Genomic DNA, 19063 nt, shown 5'->3' on the forward strand with positions numbered 1-19063 from the left:
GAGTGGTTGTTCTTCTGGCGTCCAGTTCAGGGTGTAACCGTCCAAAGACAGCTGGGATCGACTCCAGCACTGCCGCAACCCTCGTGACGATAATCGGTAGAGGTGATAGATGGGTGGATGAAGTCTTTGTCATGTAGTGACGTTGCGAAATATACATGCGTGAAAACATTTCATTTCATTTATTTGACCCAGTTTCCGATCATATTTGATGCAACTGCAAAATCAAGTTGAATCTCATGTGGTCATCTAGGGGCAACGGTGTTCAGTTTTCTACGACACTGTCAAAGTCGTAGCAATTTGCTAATGTTTCTCATGGGAAATCTGGAGTCACATGACTTTGGTACACCCCAAACTGGTTGTCAGTCAATCATGCAGCACATGAGGACAAACATTTGAACCCACATTCACACCTCTGGGTAATTTGCAGTTGCCAAGTAACATATGGTTTTTTTTTCTGTCTGACTGGCTGTGTGCTATACGTGCTTCACGGTGATTACCACATGCCACACATGTGCTCATTTGCAGCCGCAACGATGGTGATGACTGTGCGTGCAATTAAACTGGACTGTTTTTCAGGGAAATGTCTTTTGGTCACCTTATTTATTTTGCTAGTAATGTCATACCAAAACTCTGGAATAATGCAAGAAATAATAGAACAAGCCCAGATAATGTAGGCTCAAATGATGAATTATTCAATTAATTAATTGGACTTTATGTCATCCTCCTGATGGACTCCTCACGATATTCTGCAAGGATTTCTTCTGAGGAACCGCCATGTAATTTGGACGCACGTTGCGTCACGGGCGCATACTGTAAACCGGTGTTAATAGGTCGTGGTCATTTCACATATTCCCGTTAAATCGACTTACGGAAGTATGACACATATTTGAACCCATCATTCAGTACAGTAGTAAGAAGCACAGTGGCGTGGCTTCGACCTCTTGGTGTGCACGTACCGACATGTTTTGCCACGTGTGTGCTATGTCAGAGCACTTCGAGGGGGAAATGGGGATTTTTTTTTTTTTTTTTTTTGGGCAGGTCAAAGTGGTCTGGCAGTGTTGCCAGTCTGCAGAGATTCTTTGTGCGGACTGTATCAGTATGACCTTGCTGCTACTGTTTGGCCAACGTCCTTTTGTTACACTCATGTCTGTCACGCTATGTTTTGTACATAACAAGGGGCATGCTGACGTTAAAGATAAACACAGATGGGCAGTGGAGCAGCGCCACGACAAACATGCAGGTCATCCCATGACTCAGCACACGTGTTGTTTCTTCCGAGTGTTTAGAACTGGCTCATTTTAACATCTAAACATACACTTACTTGCACGTGACGGTGAAATGGGCCAGAAGCACACCGTAGGGAAAAAAGTATTTTGGACGCACGCAACCTCAAAATTGAAGTTGGATCCCATTTTTGCAAGACAAAATCAGCTGCTCGTGTGGTCTCCGACTGTAGTCTTGAATTTTTGTAAAAAAAATAAAATAAAAATACATCTGTACATGCAAGCCCGGCTTAGCAACTTGCAAATGCATTATTTACAAGTGAAAACAACATGTGACAACAAAAAAAGTTTTGGCGTGCTCTATGGGGCTTTGTCCAACCCCGGCTGAAAAATTAATTAGTTCGGAGCTTTTAGTTCATTCCACGTTTTGTTTGCAGGATGCAAGCAAGGATTGTGTTTGACCTCCGAATTGATTTTTCACCCTTCTCTGGATCATAAAAGACCTTCTCTTCACTTTAGCCCAAAGCGCTCACGCTACTCTCTGGATGCATGAGTTTGTGGTAACACACGTGCCGTTCTGCAAGCTCAGCAGTGGCCTGATTACATTGATCAGCTGATGGAAGTAAAAAAAAAAAAAAACAGGTCGGAAAAAAAAAGTTAGTGAGTGGCTGGAGAGGTTAACCAGGGTCGCCGTGCAGCGTTCAGTGAATTGTATTGCACAGACTGGGAGACAGGGGGCAACTAATGTAAACAGAAGTTGGAGGCAGGCCGTGTTTTGTCGTCCTATTGGCTCACAAAGCAGAGTTGAGGGCCAATCAGACTGTCAGGAAAGGGACACACATAAGGCAAACAGATCAACATACTCGTTTGAAAGAGAGGGGAAAAAATGTAGTGTGTTAAATGTGTGTCACAACAAGTGTCACGAAATGCTGTTTGTCTCTTGAACGGGTTCCAAGAATGTTTTTATTGAGTGTCGCCCTAAACGCACAGCAGTTAAAGAATAACCAGCCTGGTAACTTGCTGTCACATCCAATGTTCTTGCCAACAAAAGAAGTTGATCAGTGTCACACTATCCATCCAAGCAGCTCATCCCTACGAGGGTCGCGGGCGTGCTGCATCCAATCGCAGCCATGTCCGGGCGGTCGTGTCAACAAATCGCACGGCACACAACCCTCCACTCTCACAATCACGCGTACGAAGTGTTCAATTAACCTTCCATGCATGTTTTTGGAATGCGGGAGGAAACCCATAAAAAAACCTATGCACAGAGAACATGCAAACTGGAATCAAACCAGTGACCTCTGCACTGTGAGGCAGACTTGCTGACCAGTTGGTCACCGTGCTGCCCTCGGTGTAACGCTAACCACAGTCATTCCTTTCCTTTGTCTGAAAAAAGGAGGATTCCAGTGACTAAAAAGAGTCAGATGAAAGTGAGATCTGCCTCCAAACCACAACTTCACATTCAGCACTTTGGAATTCTTTAAAGTACACATCTAAGCAATAATGACCCTTGAGTGTACTAAGTGGGCTCTTTTCAAAACTTTTTCAGGGCCTTGAAATGCCCTGAAACCTAACAACTTACGGAAGCGAGCTTTTCCTGAAAAATAATTACCGATTTTTGGGGTACCCAACACGAACCAGAAGATTGGCGACTCAAGACTCATGACTTGGCTCAAGTCAGACTCAAGTTGCCAATTTTAGGACTTGGGCCTTGTTTGGCTAAAATGTATGAAAGACTAGGCTTGAACTACATGACTTGACAAGATGGCTTTTTTGTGTGTGTGTGTGTGTACTCCGTGAGAACCTGGCAACACACCAGTACACTGTGATGAGGAATTTGTGATGCGGAGGCCTCCTCATTGTTATAATCGACACCAGTTGAATCCGTGGATGCTGTAAAGTGATTTTGCAGGATTCCACTGCACATATTTTATATCAAATGGCAGATGCAACCAGATAATATAGGCAAGGAGACGTTTACTATTTCTCTTCCCGCTTTCTTAGGCCTCAAACCACTGATGGTTCAAATAGTTAGGCGATCAGAATTAGGACGTGGAGGAGGAATAACTTCAGGGGTACAATTTCGTTGGAGCAAACACAATGAAGAGAGGCTCTAGGACGCCCACATAACAAGAACTAAGCAATCGGCAGGAAGCTGTTTTCCAGATCAAATTAAGGAGAATCGGAGACCTCATTGTAACGCATCTTATATATTGAATATTAGTGAATATTCATTAAAAAATAGTTCTTTCTTGCCAACAAAAATAGCTTGGGAACATTTCCAACCCAAATTATCTTGCGAATCCGATTAAAGGATATCAAAGGTATCATAAAAACAACAATGACAAAAGAGGACATTTAATTCCTAATCTGTAAATTGACAAAGCATTTTTAGTGCACTTTCAAAATGCATATAGCTCAATTTCTTAGATTTGTTTTGTGCTGGAAGGTCACTAATGGAACCATTTTTTTTTAAGTTCCTACAACATCTAATGAGAACAGATAATGATAATATAAATAATATAAAAAATAAAAATAATATAAATAATAAAAATAATAAAAAAAATAAAAATAAATATAAAAATGCATCAGATTGATTCTGGACAACGGGACACTCAAAGCGCTCAAAATGAATACATTATTCATGCACTTCATACACACCAATGTGAGGGGCACTGGAGGCAAAGTGGGTGAAGTGACCACCCGCTCTACCGCTGAGCCACGGCTGACCACACAATTACAATTACAGTATTATTATTATTCATTTCACAAGCATGAAGATTGATGTTTTCCCTCAAGGGTTTGAAAAGTTGGACTTTCCAGTGGCGTGAGTTGCTACATTTCACACATGACATTCTCATTAATCATTTGAAAAAATAAATAAATAAATAAATAAAAGCAAAAAACAAACATTCAAAGGAAGCCTTAAAGGCTTAAAATGTTCTTGCACTCAGGACTGACACGTGAATGCTGAAGAGATGATTCCACAAACTTGAAGCAACCAAAGTGGTCAATATAAAAGCAAAACAAGTTTCAAAGGAAGCCTTTGAGACTTCAAAGGGCCATGCACTCACGACCGACACGTGAATGCAGAGGAGATGATGCCACAGAAGCACAGTACAAAATGGATACTGGTCAACAAATTCCAGTAGACTGCATACAGTACGGTCAAGTCAGGTCAATATTTCTTTGTGTAGCCATTAATCACCAAAAGAGTCTCAAAGGGCTTCACAGGCCCACAGCTGAAAAAGCTCAGCTACATCCACTGATCTAACTCCGCTCGGCTTGTCAACCAAAACATTTAGGAAAAACTAGAAATCTTGAGAAGAGACCACATATGGAGGACCCCTTGGGGAGTGGTCCACCTCAGATCTAGTCCCGGTTGATCAGTGCAGAATCCATGCAGAAAAAACCTCAAACTCGATCATTGCCACATAGCCCCCTCTTCAAAAAGAAGTCTTAAATTGAGATTTCATCATTTTACTTAGGTAGCCTCTTTCAGAGTACCGTATGAGCTGAGTTAGGAGAAGACGTTGCCTGCTCACATATTCTGCTAGCATGTTACTAAAAAGGCAAAACTGAGTTTGGTTGTACTTTATTGTAGTAGTGGAGTATTTAACACGAAAGGTTCCCTCTCGTCAATGTCAGAGTCAGTCACATTGTCGTGCGGCCACACAGAAATGATTGCGAAAGCTCGAAAAACAATTTGTAAACAATGTGACAGCTTAGCTGGAAGGAAAAACAGCTAGCGTCCTTGTTTGAAAACGCCGGTTAGCATATTTCAACAGCATTGTTTATGTAGTAATCGATGCGGAGAACGCTCATTTGAGTAAGTATGTAATTAAACTCACAGTCTACGACCGTAAATATTAATTTAACAAGGCGACTCTGACTGACGGGACAATATTTACTGATCATTATGGCCGCACTCACCGGATGGATGATTTAACAGGATTTCCCACCGTGCAACGGTTAATACATTTACACCTACCAAAGATAAACTGAAGACTAATAAATCATAAGAAGCCTATGACTATGTAATATGATATTGCCTGGAAAAGTTAATGTTAGCTAGCGGTTAGCTTGAGTGGATGTAGAATATAAAAAGAAACCCTCAAATAATGACTAACTTAAAGTACTTTCAGCCGCAACTAAGTCGAACCAATATTCCATGATAGTACACTTTGTTAGATCTGATCTGATATGAAGAGCTCCCAGTGCATTTTAGAGTTCATGTTAAGATACGTCGATTAGTCTTCAAATCTTTGAAATGGCCTCGCCCGAGTGTACCGGCCCGGTGCTGACTACAAAGCGACGGGGATCGAGTCTTTTCGATCTGGAATGACCTGCCATTAGATGTTAGACAAACCCCTCCTGTACAATTTTAAAACCCGTTTGGAGTCACATTTCTATTCGATGTCGACCCAACACGAGACTGTCACTGTTCTGCTGTTTTCTGATGTCTGTTGCCTGTGTTAGAATCATTCATTTGTGTTTTTAATTGTCTGCTTTCAGTGTTTGTTGTTGAATTATTACGATTTTATGTTATATGTAAAGTGCATTGTTACAGCTGCAGCTGTTATGAAATGCGCTACATAAATAAAGGTGTATTATTTTGTTTTGAGTCATTGATGGCGTAGTGGTTCACTCGCGTGACCTGTGTGCTGGCAGCGTGGGATCGGTTCCCGCTCAGAGGCGGTGTCTGTGTGCGCCCTGCAACTGGCTGGCGACCAGTTTTGGGGTAGAGTCCGCCTTTTGCCCAAACTCAGCTGGAATAGGCTCCGGCACCCTCCCGTGACACTGTACGGGATAGGCGGCGTTGAAAATGTGCTATATTGCCGTGTCCTTTTCTTCTGTTAATGAACAAAAATACACACGACAAGCTAGTCTGAAGTCTAAATCACAGTTGTGAAATTATTTTCAGACTTGTACGATAGCGATGAATGACAAAATGTTTTATTTTTTCACATTTTTATTTCTTCGTTGTTTTTGAAGTGTTTTTTGGAGGCCATCATCAGTCAGTCTGGTCGGAACTTTTCTTTAAATTGGAATGTTTCTGATTTCTCAGTTTATTTTGCTGCCACAATCTTTTGTCATCAACGATTAATGAGTCATGCAAGACAATGCGGTGTTTCACCGATAATTGTGAATGTTTGAGTACATGAGCGGCTCTGTTCTGGCCCCAAGCTTCAAATTTTCCATCACTTTGGTGATGGTTCAGATTTGCATCAGCAATCCAGAACACGTTATGCCAGAATCTTTTGAAGTTCGTCTACATTTCAGCAGATTTCAGCCTGGCCTTCCTTTTCGTCTCGCTAATGAGTAGTTTGGATTTTTTGGTGCATCTAGTCTGCTTTTGCTTCTGAAATGTTACGCAAAAAGGAGATTGGGACACCTTCACTTCACTTCTGCCCTCCAAAGGTTGTGATGTAACGAACACTTATAGATTCTGGTGTTGTGGGAGTTTTCGTTTCAACTGCCATGATGTATATGTCATTAACTTCTGCTGTTTTCCTTGCTCTACACATTTTATGTCACATCTGTCAGTCACAAAAATTTTTACGGTAATTATAACACCTTCCAAGTTGTGCATGTCGTGAAAGCACCTGAAAATAAAAGCTGAAATCCAAATAAAAGACTGGACCTCTATGTTGCAATTCATTGAGGGTGTCTATATGTAAGACTGAGTTGATGCTAAATATTCTCTGCTGCAACATTCATGTATAACTCGAATGTTATGAACATTGTGAAAGGGAGCGTTTAGATTTAGAAGGGAGCACCATGTTATGGGAAAAAATACTTTTAATTTGCTTGGAAACTAAAATTTGGGTTTCTGTTGGCCCTGCTCAGCCATCAAATGGGAAATTACACAACCAACTTTTGTGAATTGCCCAATCCGAAAATGACATTTGTTCAGTTCATGAGGAAAATTTATGACCCTTTTCCTTGTACAGGTTTAATGTTATCATGTGTCCCAAGCTGACACTCCAGAATGACAGTCTGGATGGCATGTTGCATATATTAAACTATATAAACAGCTCATTTCATACATTAAGTGAGTGAAACGTGGAAATTAGAAGCACCATTCATCTTGTATAAAGAGTCCTCCCTGAACCGTGGCCGAACATGCATGAGTTTTTTTTTTTTCTTGTGCAATGGTTGTAATCCGGTCACTCTCACTCCCCATAGCTTTCTCATAACCAAGCAGAGGAGGAGAAAAACACACAGAATGCCTTTTCTGTCCTCCTCCACTGTTTGGAATTTCGCATTTTTCCAAATATCTCACCCATTATTCTTTCCCTCTAGCACGACTCTATATTTGTGGCCTTTGGCATGTTGTCATTTTCCATTCTCTCTGTCCCTGTGTCTCCCATCTGCCTTTATCATTGCTCTTCGGAGACTTTCGATTCGATGAACAAACGATGAAAGACTATTGGAAGGGCCACAGTGACCCTTTCAAGCATCCAGTATGTACAATACGGTGTATATGTTTATTTCCACGTGGGAAAATCTCAATATCGTCAAAGACAATACCCACCCAAACTCACACCTGTTCCACCTGATGCCCTCTGGCAGGCGCTACATGTGCATCAAATCAAGGACCAATAGACTGAGAAACAGTTTCTTTCCAAGAGCCATCTCCATTCTAAACTCTCTCACACACACACACGACCACCCTTACGTTGCAGAACAGCAACGTGATGTGTTTTTATATATCCTATTCAGTATTATTTTCCATTGCACTAACTATTCTCTTATTTATCTAATTTATATATTTATCTGAATTATTGTTGTATTGCACTGGAGAGGGGAGTTCTCTCGTTGCACACTTGAGTACAATGACAATAAAGGGATTTCTGATTCTGATTCTGATTCTGAAATAAGTACACTCTTTCAATTCAGAAAAAGAAGTGTGGTGGTAAAAGAGAATTTTAATGCATTTAAACTCAGACTAGAGAGCAAACCGTATCCAGGGCCTTTTTATGTCCGTACAATACAAATGACCACAGTTATGGAAAAACTATTTCAGTCGAGCTGACGCTCCAGTTTCGGTTCCTTCAGGATGGTGTGGTTTGTGTAATACTACCACCTAGTGGAAAGAGTGATTATTACAGCACAGATGAGACTACTCACGGAATTAAAATTATTGAGCTTTTAAAGTAAAAAAAAAACAAAAACAAATAAATAATTTAAAATAGGAGTACAGCGCCACACACAAATTTGTGCAACATAAAACAAATTGAGAAAGAAAAAAATGTCATGAACATGAATGAATCCTTATGACAGGAATAGTGACTAAAATACGGTAGCCAAATACAAAACGATGGGCTAATGGAGACTAGCATCGATATTGCCATAATTACGTCAACTGTGAGGCCGGTGCCGTGCGGGGAGGGGGAGAATTAACCCCCGGGCAGGACCCCCGTTATTGGTGCACTTTTATGGGTCATCATGACATTTTTGCCAGTGCAAGATCATCATCTTCATCCAGCATAACGGACAGGCAAAATTAACTAACTAACTAACTAACTAACCTATGGTTGTGACCACAGTGGCGGCAAACACGGCTGAGCTGGTGAATTTCCAGAATCCGTCTGAGGTGCAGTTGCCTTTCAAACTCAGGCCCACTTTGGACGCATCTCGAATAACCTGACGGAGAAGAAAAAGAAGACAAAAAACAAAATACCTGCCAACACAGTGTTTATGTTTGTTTTCTTGGGGTTTGTGCTCAGGTCCAGACACTTATCAGAACTCGGCAATCTGTGACTTACATAACAGTCATCGTGTCCGTGTGAAATACAAGCAGGAAAGAGAAGAGTCTCATATTGACGAGCTTGTGATCTACATAGATCAACAATGAGGCAATACAACCACCTCTAATCTTTGGAAAATGTGACATTTCAACAGTAGCTTTCTGTACTTAAGACATATTTGTTCCAAGGCTTTGAACTTCAATTGAGTAGGCCCATTTATAATTCTGACAACTTTGTACTTTTGGTCCCAACATTCGAAAACTGATCACTAAAGTCAGCTTTATGCTTTGTCGAAATCGGCCCTTGTCTTTTTTTTTAACCTCCATGAATTAAGTCCCAACATCAAAATGACGTAAACGCAGAAGAAACAGAGAAGCGAGATATTCCACCCCATCCATCGCTCGTGCTAACCCGAAAAACAGCTTATAGTGTTAGAAAATGGTCAAATCTAAAATCTGGTCATTAGCTAACTTACTAATTTTCAGAAGTCACTTCACAACTCCAGCAACACTGTAAGAACAAACACAATGTTTTTATAGTTTGTCCAGAGATCTTTTCCTCACTCAGTTAAGTTAATTTAGAAAAGTATTTTGTGTGCAGAGAACTTGTTTTGTTGTTGTGCCAAATTTTCAAAATGTGTTTAGTTTAAAATTAAGAGTAAAAAAAAATATTATGAGCCTGCTTCTATATAAGAGAGAGCGTGAGTACTTTTGCAACCTCTGTATTTCAATTCACCACATTATAATCGTTTGACAAACCTACCGTGACACATTAAATAGAAAACAGTTGTTTATTCATAAAATTAATCAAGGCAGAACAGAAGAGTATAAACATTAATTATAGAATAAGTCTGAGTCCTGCTCTCACGATGGAAAAATGGCAGCAAAGTGGAATATTAATGAGCAGAATGAGCAGCAACGGTCGTGCCGTGTGGCTATTTATATGAACAATAAATATGAATTCACGTGAATATGAGCAGCTGGCGTTTTCACATAATTGTGATTGTTAGGTTGTTTGGTATTGCCAGACGAGTTTCTTTTCCCAAATAGGATGTTGATTCCACTAATGATAGGAAGTGATTATTAAAGTGTCAGTTTGAACGATGGCTTTAGCTTGGCAAGAGCAGTTTGTTTGGCCGCTATTGTGAGTGAAAACTGAAAATTGAGAGTAAAACCGTGACATGCAGTTATTCTAGCTGTCATCATCAACAAAGCAAAATTTCCTTTGGCAAGGATGTGCGATAAATAAAACTCAAGGATGTGGTGCACATTTGGAAGTGAATGATGGTTCAAATGTGGCCCAAGGGCCCAACTGCGAACAGGACACGCTCAGGGTTTTTCGGCCCATCTCTTTTCAATATGTGTGACATGCTGTAAATAACAACTCAGCAGACAGCTAGAGGAATTGTGATAATTACACGCCAATTTCAAAAGGATATGAGGCTAAATTAAAACTAAACTCTTTCCCAGGGTCACTTGGACGCATTAAAGAAAGCAGCTGTAGAATCAGAGGGGAAAAAACAAACCAACATGTTTTGCATAGCAACAGATTGAAAGAGCATCTGTTGAAGTATTTTAATAGGAGACATGCAGTCTGAAAGCAAATTGTATAAACAGCAAAAAAAGCAAAGCGGTCAGATGGAAATCAGGTGGTCCCCCATTTGAAGGCACGGGGTGATAAGCTACCCTCAGTGAAGGCAATAGTAGACTTAAGAATGGAATCCTTAAGCAGCGCTTGTCTATTCTTTCAGTGTGGAATGATTCCAGCAGATGTCACTCTCAAGATCCTATCTTTTGCATTTGTCTATTTTCATTTCTTCTACGTGCTTTATACATCCATTTTCTATCTACATCCTCCTGTTCAGAGGGCGACCCCAGATGACTTCTGGCCCCTTGGAATGGTCACCATCAGTCATCACACGGCAGGCGCATTTCAACAAACTATCATTCACACGGTCACCGAGTGGGAACTGAACCCACGCTGTGAACAATGCTTTTTTTTGGGTTTTTTTTCTGAAGGAACACCGAAAGGCAGAAATGGAGATTCCAGAGATTTGATAATGGGGCATCGACTATATATGGAAACGCTTTGCGCTTTCTGTACAGTAGGTGGCGGTATGCGCCAAAGAAGAAGAACAAATAGTACGGTCTTTATAAATCGCTAGTAATTGGAGTGAGCTACTTGCGCTGGGTTTTATTTAAGCGAAGACATTTTACACTTTAAAAAAAAAATGGAGGGCGTTTCTGGAGTTAAAACTCCAATTCAATAGACTGGCAAATAAGTGCATTTGAAATGGACTGGCTGACGGACCAACAGACTTTTGACGGACTACTTGACGAACTACCGACTGACCAACTAATGAATACACTTTTGCAAAATTGGACTGACGAATAATGGACGGGTAGCACGGCCGCTGACGATGACAAATGACGGACCGATAAAATGTGGAAAAATGCCCACCTCTGGAATGCAGATGGCTGAATGAATGTCCGCCGACACGCTTTGATTAAAACGTTGGGCAACAGAGTGATTAGAATTTGTGACCTTCCTCACCTGAGCAACCTCCTCGAGGCCATCTTGGTCCAGACACGTGTACGTCGACAATAGTTTCTGTCTGTTCATCAATAACAGACTGATGTCCTTCTCCCCGAGATGCCCCTCCAACTTCCAAAATACCACCCCGCCGATGAGCACGTAGGCCACATACACCGCCCCCAGCGTAAGGATGGAGGGCACTCGGGCCAAATTGAACATTTCCTTTATTCCCATCTTGGTTCCCTGAGGCAGATTTGTACGGGGGACACTCCAGGTAGACGCCACAGCTATGGGCTTTCGACAACAAGGCATGTGAGTTGACTGCCCCAACGTAAAGGCAAATCAAACTCCACCCGCACGACTGTTAAAATCACATCAGAGGCCTTTCATGCAAATTTGCTTCAGAGGAATAAGATGTCGGCCATGGCTCGACCTTAGTATGACGTCAGATGTGACTATTTTCAGCTAGGAAACATAGAATACCGGACAAATATCAAACAAAGTGACACGAGCGTTAAAAAGTGACGGGTTTGCTCTTTTTTTTTTTTCTAGGATCACTTCTGCATGCAATATCCTCTCAGGCTACCTCACAACCTGATTAATGTGTTTGCTTTAGATAGCACAAACACGCTCTATTCACCGGAGTTTTCCGTCGGCACACAAACACGGATGTTGACTCGTCTTAATGCGTACACACAGTGGATATACAAAGTCTATGCACCCCTGTTCAAATGCCATCTTTTTGTGGCATAAAAGTAAAATAAAAAGGATCAAGACAGATTTAATCACTCTTAAACTTCTTTACACCATGAATGTGGCCTATAATCTGTACAACTCAATTAAGGAAGAAATAAATGATTATAATAAAGAGTAGACATAATGTGCACAAGTCGGCACACCCTCTTTCAAGCGGCCATGTGCCTTGGTTTCGAATTAACCACTTGAATACAAAAAAAAACCCCATCTGAACATCACACACTTAAAAGCTACCAGGCATCTGCTGACTCGCATTTACATGACTTTGAATGGGAATGGTTATTTTTGAATGTAGCGTTACGCCCAGTTAAAAGAGATATTTCCACCTATGTTCTCGAAAAGGATCACCGCTATTACAAGTTATGGGCCACATTAATGATGAAAATCTCATTTTTTATATCACAAAACCTGATATTTGAAAAGGGTTGTGTAAGCTTTGTTTTCTCAGCACAGTGGAGCCATGCTATTCCTAGGGGAAAAGGACAAGGTGATTGATGTTGAAGCTTGCCGATGAGCTGATCATTTAAATCAGGTGCAAACTGGCAGCAGAGTTCCCTACCCCTTATTTAGCTCCCTCTTATGAGTCTTCTGTTGCCTGAGGGATTCACTTGTTGTTTCCTTCGGAATAGTGCCTATGACCAGACACAGTGCAGAGGTCCGGGGTTCGATTCTGGGCTCCGGACTTTCTTTGTGGCGTGTGCATGTTCTCCCCGTCCCTCCGTTTACCTTAGCTTAATTGAGCAATCTTAATTGACCCCAGGTGTGATTGTAAATGTGAATGGTTGTTTAAGCAGAAGATAGATTAATAAATTTAATATAGAATTGAACTAATCCAGCGTGTATCGTTTATTATTGTGGCTTTAGTTTGTAGTGGTGTAGAACAACAGTGTTTTTTTTGACAATCTTTAATTGAAAATACGTGATGACTAAATAGGTAAAGTATCACAAAATTCTCAGTAGGATGCAACACAGTTCCACACCACTACAAACTACAATTACAATAATAAACATAGTTAAACAGCATCAATCAAAATGGACCATTATTATCTTTATAAAGGCATTGTTTGATACGGCTCTTCCCCAAAAAACGTCAAGTATACACGTTACACTTATAAGAATTTAAATGTTCAAGCCTCTTGAGTTGTTACAATAAACAGCACATACAAAACGGAACAAAACGATTTCAGTCAATCTAAAGAATTACAAAAATTACATAGCAATTCCAACTTTTTTTCCGACTTAAAAGTTTAGACATTGTGTGATGACTCCGTACGGCTTATTGAGGTAGACTTGTCAAACAATTGTGTTTTGCTTGCCTTAGCAAAATGGGATTGCAAAGTACAATATTAATGACTAAAGGGGAGAATGAGTACATTTTATACAGTAATGCATGCCACGTAAATATTCTGAAGTGGAAATTGAATTTCCCTCAGGGAATAAAACAAAACCGCATCAAATATGTACTTCAAATTCACTTCACCATGAGAATATTCCAACCCGGCTCATGCGTCAGATCTTTGAGGTGTCTTCCAGTTTATTGGATGACACATCCTCTTCCTCCTGTTGTTTCTTAAAACCGGGCTGAGTCAAGCCGATCACGTGAGCCACGATTCTTGATCCCATGCTGAGGATAAGCGCAAGCCAGGCCAAGGCGAAGATGATCCATATGCCTGCCAGGCTACGGTACAGAGAGATGTACTCCTTTCCCGGGTCGGTTCCTGCGAGAGTAAACATCGGCTTAGCAAACTTCCTTCGAAGAGCTGCTGGGACTTACTTACTCTAAAGTCAAATGATCAACCTTAAATCAACAATATGTGTTTGTTTTACCATTTTATGCTTGTTTATCTTGATGGTACGCTGGCTTTTAATTAGGACACTAGTGGCTCAGTGTGTCATTGACATGGCAACCGCCAGCGACCTGAATGATATAAACTGCAGCCAGTCAACAAAAACGGTCCCCTCTGGTGTACCGGTAGTTCTTTCTTTCCAATATTTTTTAAAAATATTTAACATAGAGTAGTGACACAATTACAAAATTAATAACTATTTATCATAGTAATAGTATATTATACCATTAAGTAATAATTTTCTGTGTGAAAACCTAGTTTATGACTCAAACAGCCTCGTTTGTATGACATTTGCAAATTTGCAAATACTGTACGGTAAAATCGATTGTACGTTAAGAATTCTGAAGAACCTTGGGGATAATGTCAATGTTGTCAATGTTTAATTTTATGTTCAAGGTGATTTAGGATGTGGACACATATTATAATCCTCCTAATCAGCCCTGATTTGTTTGACACTGGAGCTCAAAGGAGCTACAAGTAAGATTTATTAAGATTTGAACGAGAATTGATGACTGTCGTGTTTCAGTAACGTGCTCTCATGCCTTGTGTTTGTATGCAATGCGAGGGTGCGACATACAAGTCAGAGTAGAGAAGAATTGAGAATTTGACACACACACAGATGACCATACAGAGTTCATATGAAGGTTCTGGATATATTGTTGCGATGGCTATGTTTTCCCGAAACAAGTTGACTACACGGGACTAGTAACCATGCCTTTGTGGGCCAATTGTGAATGTGGCATTGACCATGCAGGAATGATGTATCAAAGTAATCTATTCGTGATCTTCCTCACCCTAGCCAATCTGTGTATGAAGTACATGACTAAAAACTCTACTCACCCACCACATAATCTCCAAACCCAATGGTGCTGAGAGTAATGAAAGCAAAGTAGAAGCCCTCGCCAAATGTCCAGCCTTCTACGTAACTGAAGAGAAGCGGGGGGATGACCAAAAACAGCAGACTACCGGTGATGAAGAAGGAGCTCACTGCCAACGCTTCGACAGTTTGCTACGGAGGAGCACAGCAGACGCAAACATGAACATTCCACACTGAGCCAAACAACCAACAACAACAACAAAATGCTTCCTCATTGAAGTCGCTTTGAACTGGAGGACATCTAGACCTGGATGGCACTTCATTTCTTGAATTTCAATTAAAATAAAAAACAAAAAATTGGTGTTTAGTCCCAGTGGTCCTTGTACTTCTCATCCTGCTCACCACGCCCCCTTATCTGATGCCAACAATATCAAACTTGTGTCTATCTCTAATCTCGTTGCACACTTGAGTACAATAACAATAAAGGGATTTCTGATTCTGATTCTGATTAAACTGGACAGTGACTTTAAATTGGACCGGCAAAACTGGTGCTGTTGTTAAATCCATCTTTTTTTTTTCCATCTTAGGCAGCTGGCTAAGATAATGTATCTCCTTTCTCAACAGCACTTTGAAACACTAATTCATGCTTTTGTCACATCTTTGCTGGATTACTGGAATGCGCTTCATTTTGGAGTCAGCCAATCCTCCATCAAGTGTCTCCAGTTGGGCCAAAATGCTGCCGCTTGCCTCTTGACTGGTACTCGTCCTGGTTGTCTTAAAGTGCTTTATAACTTTAGTTGAGTTGAGAACAAAACCGATGTTACACCCAAAGATGTTCATTCTCGATGTATTATTTATTACCTTGTGTGGAACCACAGAGACCATGCCTCGCTCTAGACGACCCAGATGAATGGTGAGACATTTTCCGAGCTGTTTGAGGAAAGCCAGGTTGAGCGGGATGCCACACAGCGCATAAAAGACACAAAACACCTGACCGGACACAGTGCTGGGAGACAGGTTGCCATAGCCTGTGAATCAAGGGAGGATTTGTCATTCAGGACTGGTCGGAACATTCAAACGATCGGCTTAATAGGCCTACACGGCTCTCACCTATAGTTGTGACCACAGTGCCGGCAAAAAAGAAGGCGCTGCTGAAATCCCAATTACTGGGGTTAGTCGAGTTGCCCGAGGGATTCACGCCTCTTTCCCAGGCATCTAAAATCACCTGCGAATGCGTCCATATATGGTCATTAACATTATAATTGATATTTTTTTCACACAAAACTATAAATTGCCGTTCCCTTCTAAACGACATGTTCGGTTGCCAAGCTTATTTGGTGAAGTGTAATGAAATCTTTCCAGAGGTGCCTTGGCTCAGTAAAGGTTGGCAAAAACTACCACAGAATGTCAAGACAACATTTGAGCATGGATCAGTGATGACATCGGAATTTGCTTTGCGTGACAAAATAATATGGTTGGAAGTTTACGGCGATGCGATGGCATCAATATCGAATTAGAGCTTTTTATAAATTGCAGAGTGTTAGGTCGGCGCTCAGAAAATTCAAATGTAACTTGTTTCAATAATTATTATTTTTTATCCATCTAAAGCAGCAATTATATGATGTGATTTTGACTCTCCGAACAAGTAGAATGCATTCACAGTAAAACCCTGACAAGATTGATCGGTTGTTGATTTATTCGATCATTTTATGAGCATGTGCTTCACCCTTTAATGCTATTGATCTTTTGCATTTTATCTTTTCCTCCTCAAATTTACTCAACAATTAAAATAGACTCGAGTCTGTGACAAGGTTGCAGCTACATTAACTAAGCTGTCTGTTTATCATCACATTAATGACGAGGTTTTTCCCAACAGCAGACAGGAAATAAAAACAAGCCAAACCTGAACAAACTTCTCCAAAGCCGGTCCATCCAGGCAAGTGTAATTAGCCAAGAAATTCAACTTCTCCAGTTGGAAGTGGTTCCGATTGTTGCTCTCAGCCTCTCGCTCCAGAATCTGGAAAATGATGGCTCCAAATAGCAGGTAGGTGAGGTGGGCCAGAGCCAAAAGTACCGTCCAGCTCACTTTGACACGGACCAGCTGGATACTCGCCATCAAAAACGTTCCCCTTAGCCAAAATGGCCACACAGGCTGGTGATCAGACTGAGACGTATATCGGAAGAAAATATTTAACGTCAAAGGCCTTGAGTCGACATCAAAGATCAGCAAATATGAACAAATCCCATGGAGATTGATGCCATTACTGGTGACAAAAAAACCCCAAGTATTTTCTTAATATCCGAGTTTCTATAACACAAGTATTGTTCTATAGGCAAGCTGCATCTTGTGACCAGTGGATTGCCCTCCAAAGGTAGCGCATCACCACTCACTGCTCCTCCTCTGATTGGTCAGAGCGCCCAGTATCTGCTGGCACATGATTTATGGGTCGCTTGGGTGATGACTAAACACCTCTTCTCCATTAGGGCGACATCTGGACACACACAGACAACTGTTTCAACCGTTTCTACTAATAAGGAAGCATCTTGTCAGTAGAACAAAAGTTAATATTTCACCTGACTGCTGTCAGGCGGTTGAGCAGTTCAGTCGTGCTGCGCACTGCAAGGACAGCGACAAGTCGAGTGGAAAGCTGGGGAGAATGTAAATCCGGCGCAAATGATTTAACACCCTCGTGTAGATGGTCAAAATAATCAAGTCTGGTGCCACAGCTTGACACGAGTCAAAGGGGAGTCATTCAATGTGGACAATTTGAAATATTGAGTCTGAAAGCTTCATTTTTTTTCTAAGCCGGTGACACGCACTAGAACAATCCCACACCAGATTGAGAAATTGTTCATGTTTATGGTTGAGAGGGAATAAAGGGGTTGACATTTTGGAGAGGTGGACCAAGCGGTACTTGGCAGCGCGCCAAGATGCAACAAGTTGAAAAATGCTACACGATGAAACCTAATGGATTTTTGTGGCTGTTGATTTTTGAAAAGCATGAAAAGACTCAAGAACACAAGGCCAACAACAACTGTGATAATTTCCAAGCATTTTTTTTTCAGGGACTGCTATCCTTCTAGGGTTACAGATGTTCTTGTGGTACACTCGCCAGACTTGCATGCAATCAAAATGGCTTCAGTTCTCACTTGGTGATGGTGGGAATGGTTACTTGCTTCGATATATTCCTTGCAACTGACCTGCGGCCAGTTCGAATTGTGCTCCGCGATTCGCCTGAAGTCAGCAGGGATAGGTTCCAGCACTCCGTGACCATGGACGGGATGGATGCAAATGGATCGATGTAATCCTTCTTTTTGCGATGGATTAATTACTCATTGTGTGTTTATTTATCTAGCTGGAGTTTGAAGGATTTCAAAACGGCTTGCTAGAATGAGAGGTGTAATATTTGATCCCTCCAACCAAAATAGTCAAAACTACCATGGACACACTTTTCCGGAAATGTTAAAAATCCACCCATGCCTTTTCTTTTAACCTGAGTCCTACCACTAGTGTCAAGGGTAATCAGGAGAGGCTTCCCACACTGATTTGGCATTAAATTCTACCAAACAGAAAAAAAAAACTTCAAAACTCACAAACATGAAGAGAACCATCATCTGTCATGATCTTACTTCAAGAAGACTCAGTCTTTCTCCAAGGCAACTCTGATGCCCAGATGCAAATTGCGCAGCTGCTTCATCTGTCAAACAAATCAATGCAAATTCATACGAACACACTGTTCCCACGTGGTCGCTCTCTTTGGTGGTGTGGGTGTGCAGCAATGGCTCTGAGGAGGCTGGATGCCTTGATTTTGATGAGCCGCAGATGCTGACTGAGGCAGTGAATCAGTCAAGAGCTTCGAGGCAGCCGGATGGGACGGCTCTGCATCGCAGGGATGGAATTTGCATTAATGTAGTCAAGTAACACTAGGTCTTCATACCTGTCAGTCTGCCCAGAGGTGCACAAGCAGGTCTCGAGGAAGCAGTTTTATGCGCACTAATATGAAGGAGGCTGTTTACAGTTTACCCTCTGTCATATGCAAAGACATTCAGGAAACTGAACTGCAATTTAACCACTGGAAGCCTTTATAGACTTGGAATCCAGCGCAGAGTAAAATAAGCTTCACAACTGCA

At 41.2% G+C, this 19063-nt stretch overlaps 1 protein-coding gene across 1 annotated transcript; it reads right to left on the reverse strand.

Annotated features, from left to right (window-relative positions):
* Positions 1 to 12047: 12047 nt before the first annotated feature.
* On the reverse strand, positions 12048 to 18711 carry LOC148343428 (potassium channel, subfamily K, member 16-like). The gene is made up of 7 exons (XM_088303920.1): positions 18563 to 18711; positions 17507 to 17580; positions 16836 to 17424; positions 16043 to 16157; positions 15794 to 15960; positions 14956 to 15124; positions 12048 to 13986 (listed from the first exon to the last, which is right to left on the reverse strand). The coding sequence occupies exons 3-7, from the start codon at positions 17046 to 17048 to the stop codon at positions 13778 to 13780; spliced, it is 873 nt and encodes a 290-aa protein (XP_088160046.1). The 5' UTR covers positions 17049 to 17424; positions 17507 to 17580; positions 18563 to 18711; the 3' UTR covers positions 12048 to 13777.
* Positions 18712 to 19063: the final 352 nt, after the last annotated feature.

The sequence above is a fragment of the Idiotropiscis lumnitzeri genome, chromosome 1 (assembly GCF_059441095.1).
Source record: "Idiotropiscis lumnitzeri isolate Australia: NSW breed Sydney's pygmy pipehorse chromosome 1, RoL_Ilum_1.0, whole genome shotgun sequence".
Lineage (NCBI taxonomy): Eukaryota > Metazoa > Chordata > Actinopteri > Syngnathiformes > Syngnathidae > Idiotropiscis > Idiotropiscis lumnitzeri.

Excerpts from the sequence above, each read along its gene's own strand:
- LOC148343428 (XM_088303920.1), bottom strand. The coding sequence starts at position 17,048 with ATGGCGAGTATCCAGCTGGTCCGTGTCAAAGTGAGCTGGACGGTACTT. Across the intron at positions 16,158-16,835 it reads CTTTGGAGAAGTTTGTTCAG|GTGATTTTAGATGCCTGGGA; the intron begins GTTTGGCTTGTT and ends ACGCATTCGCAG. Across the intron at positions 13,987-14,955 it reads GTTTGGAGATTATGTGGTGG|GAACCGACCCGGGAAAGGAG; the intron begins GTGAGTAGAGTT and ends TTACTCTCGCAG.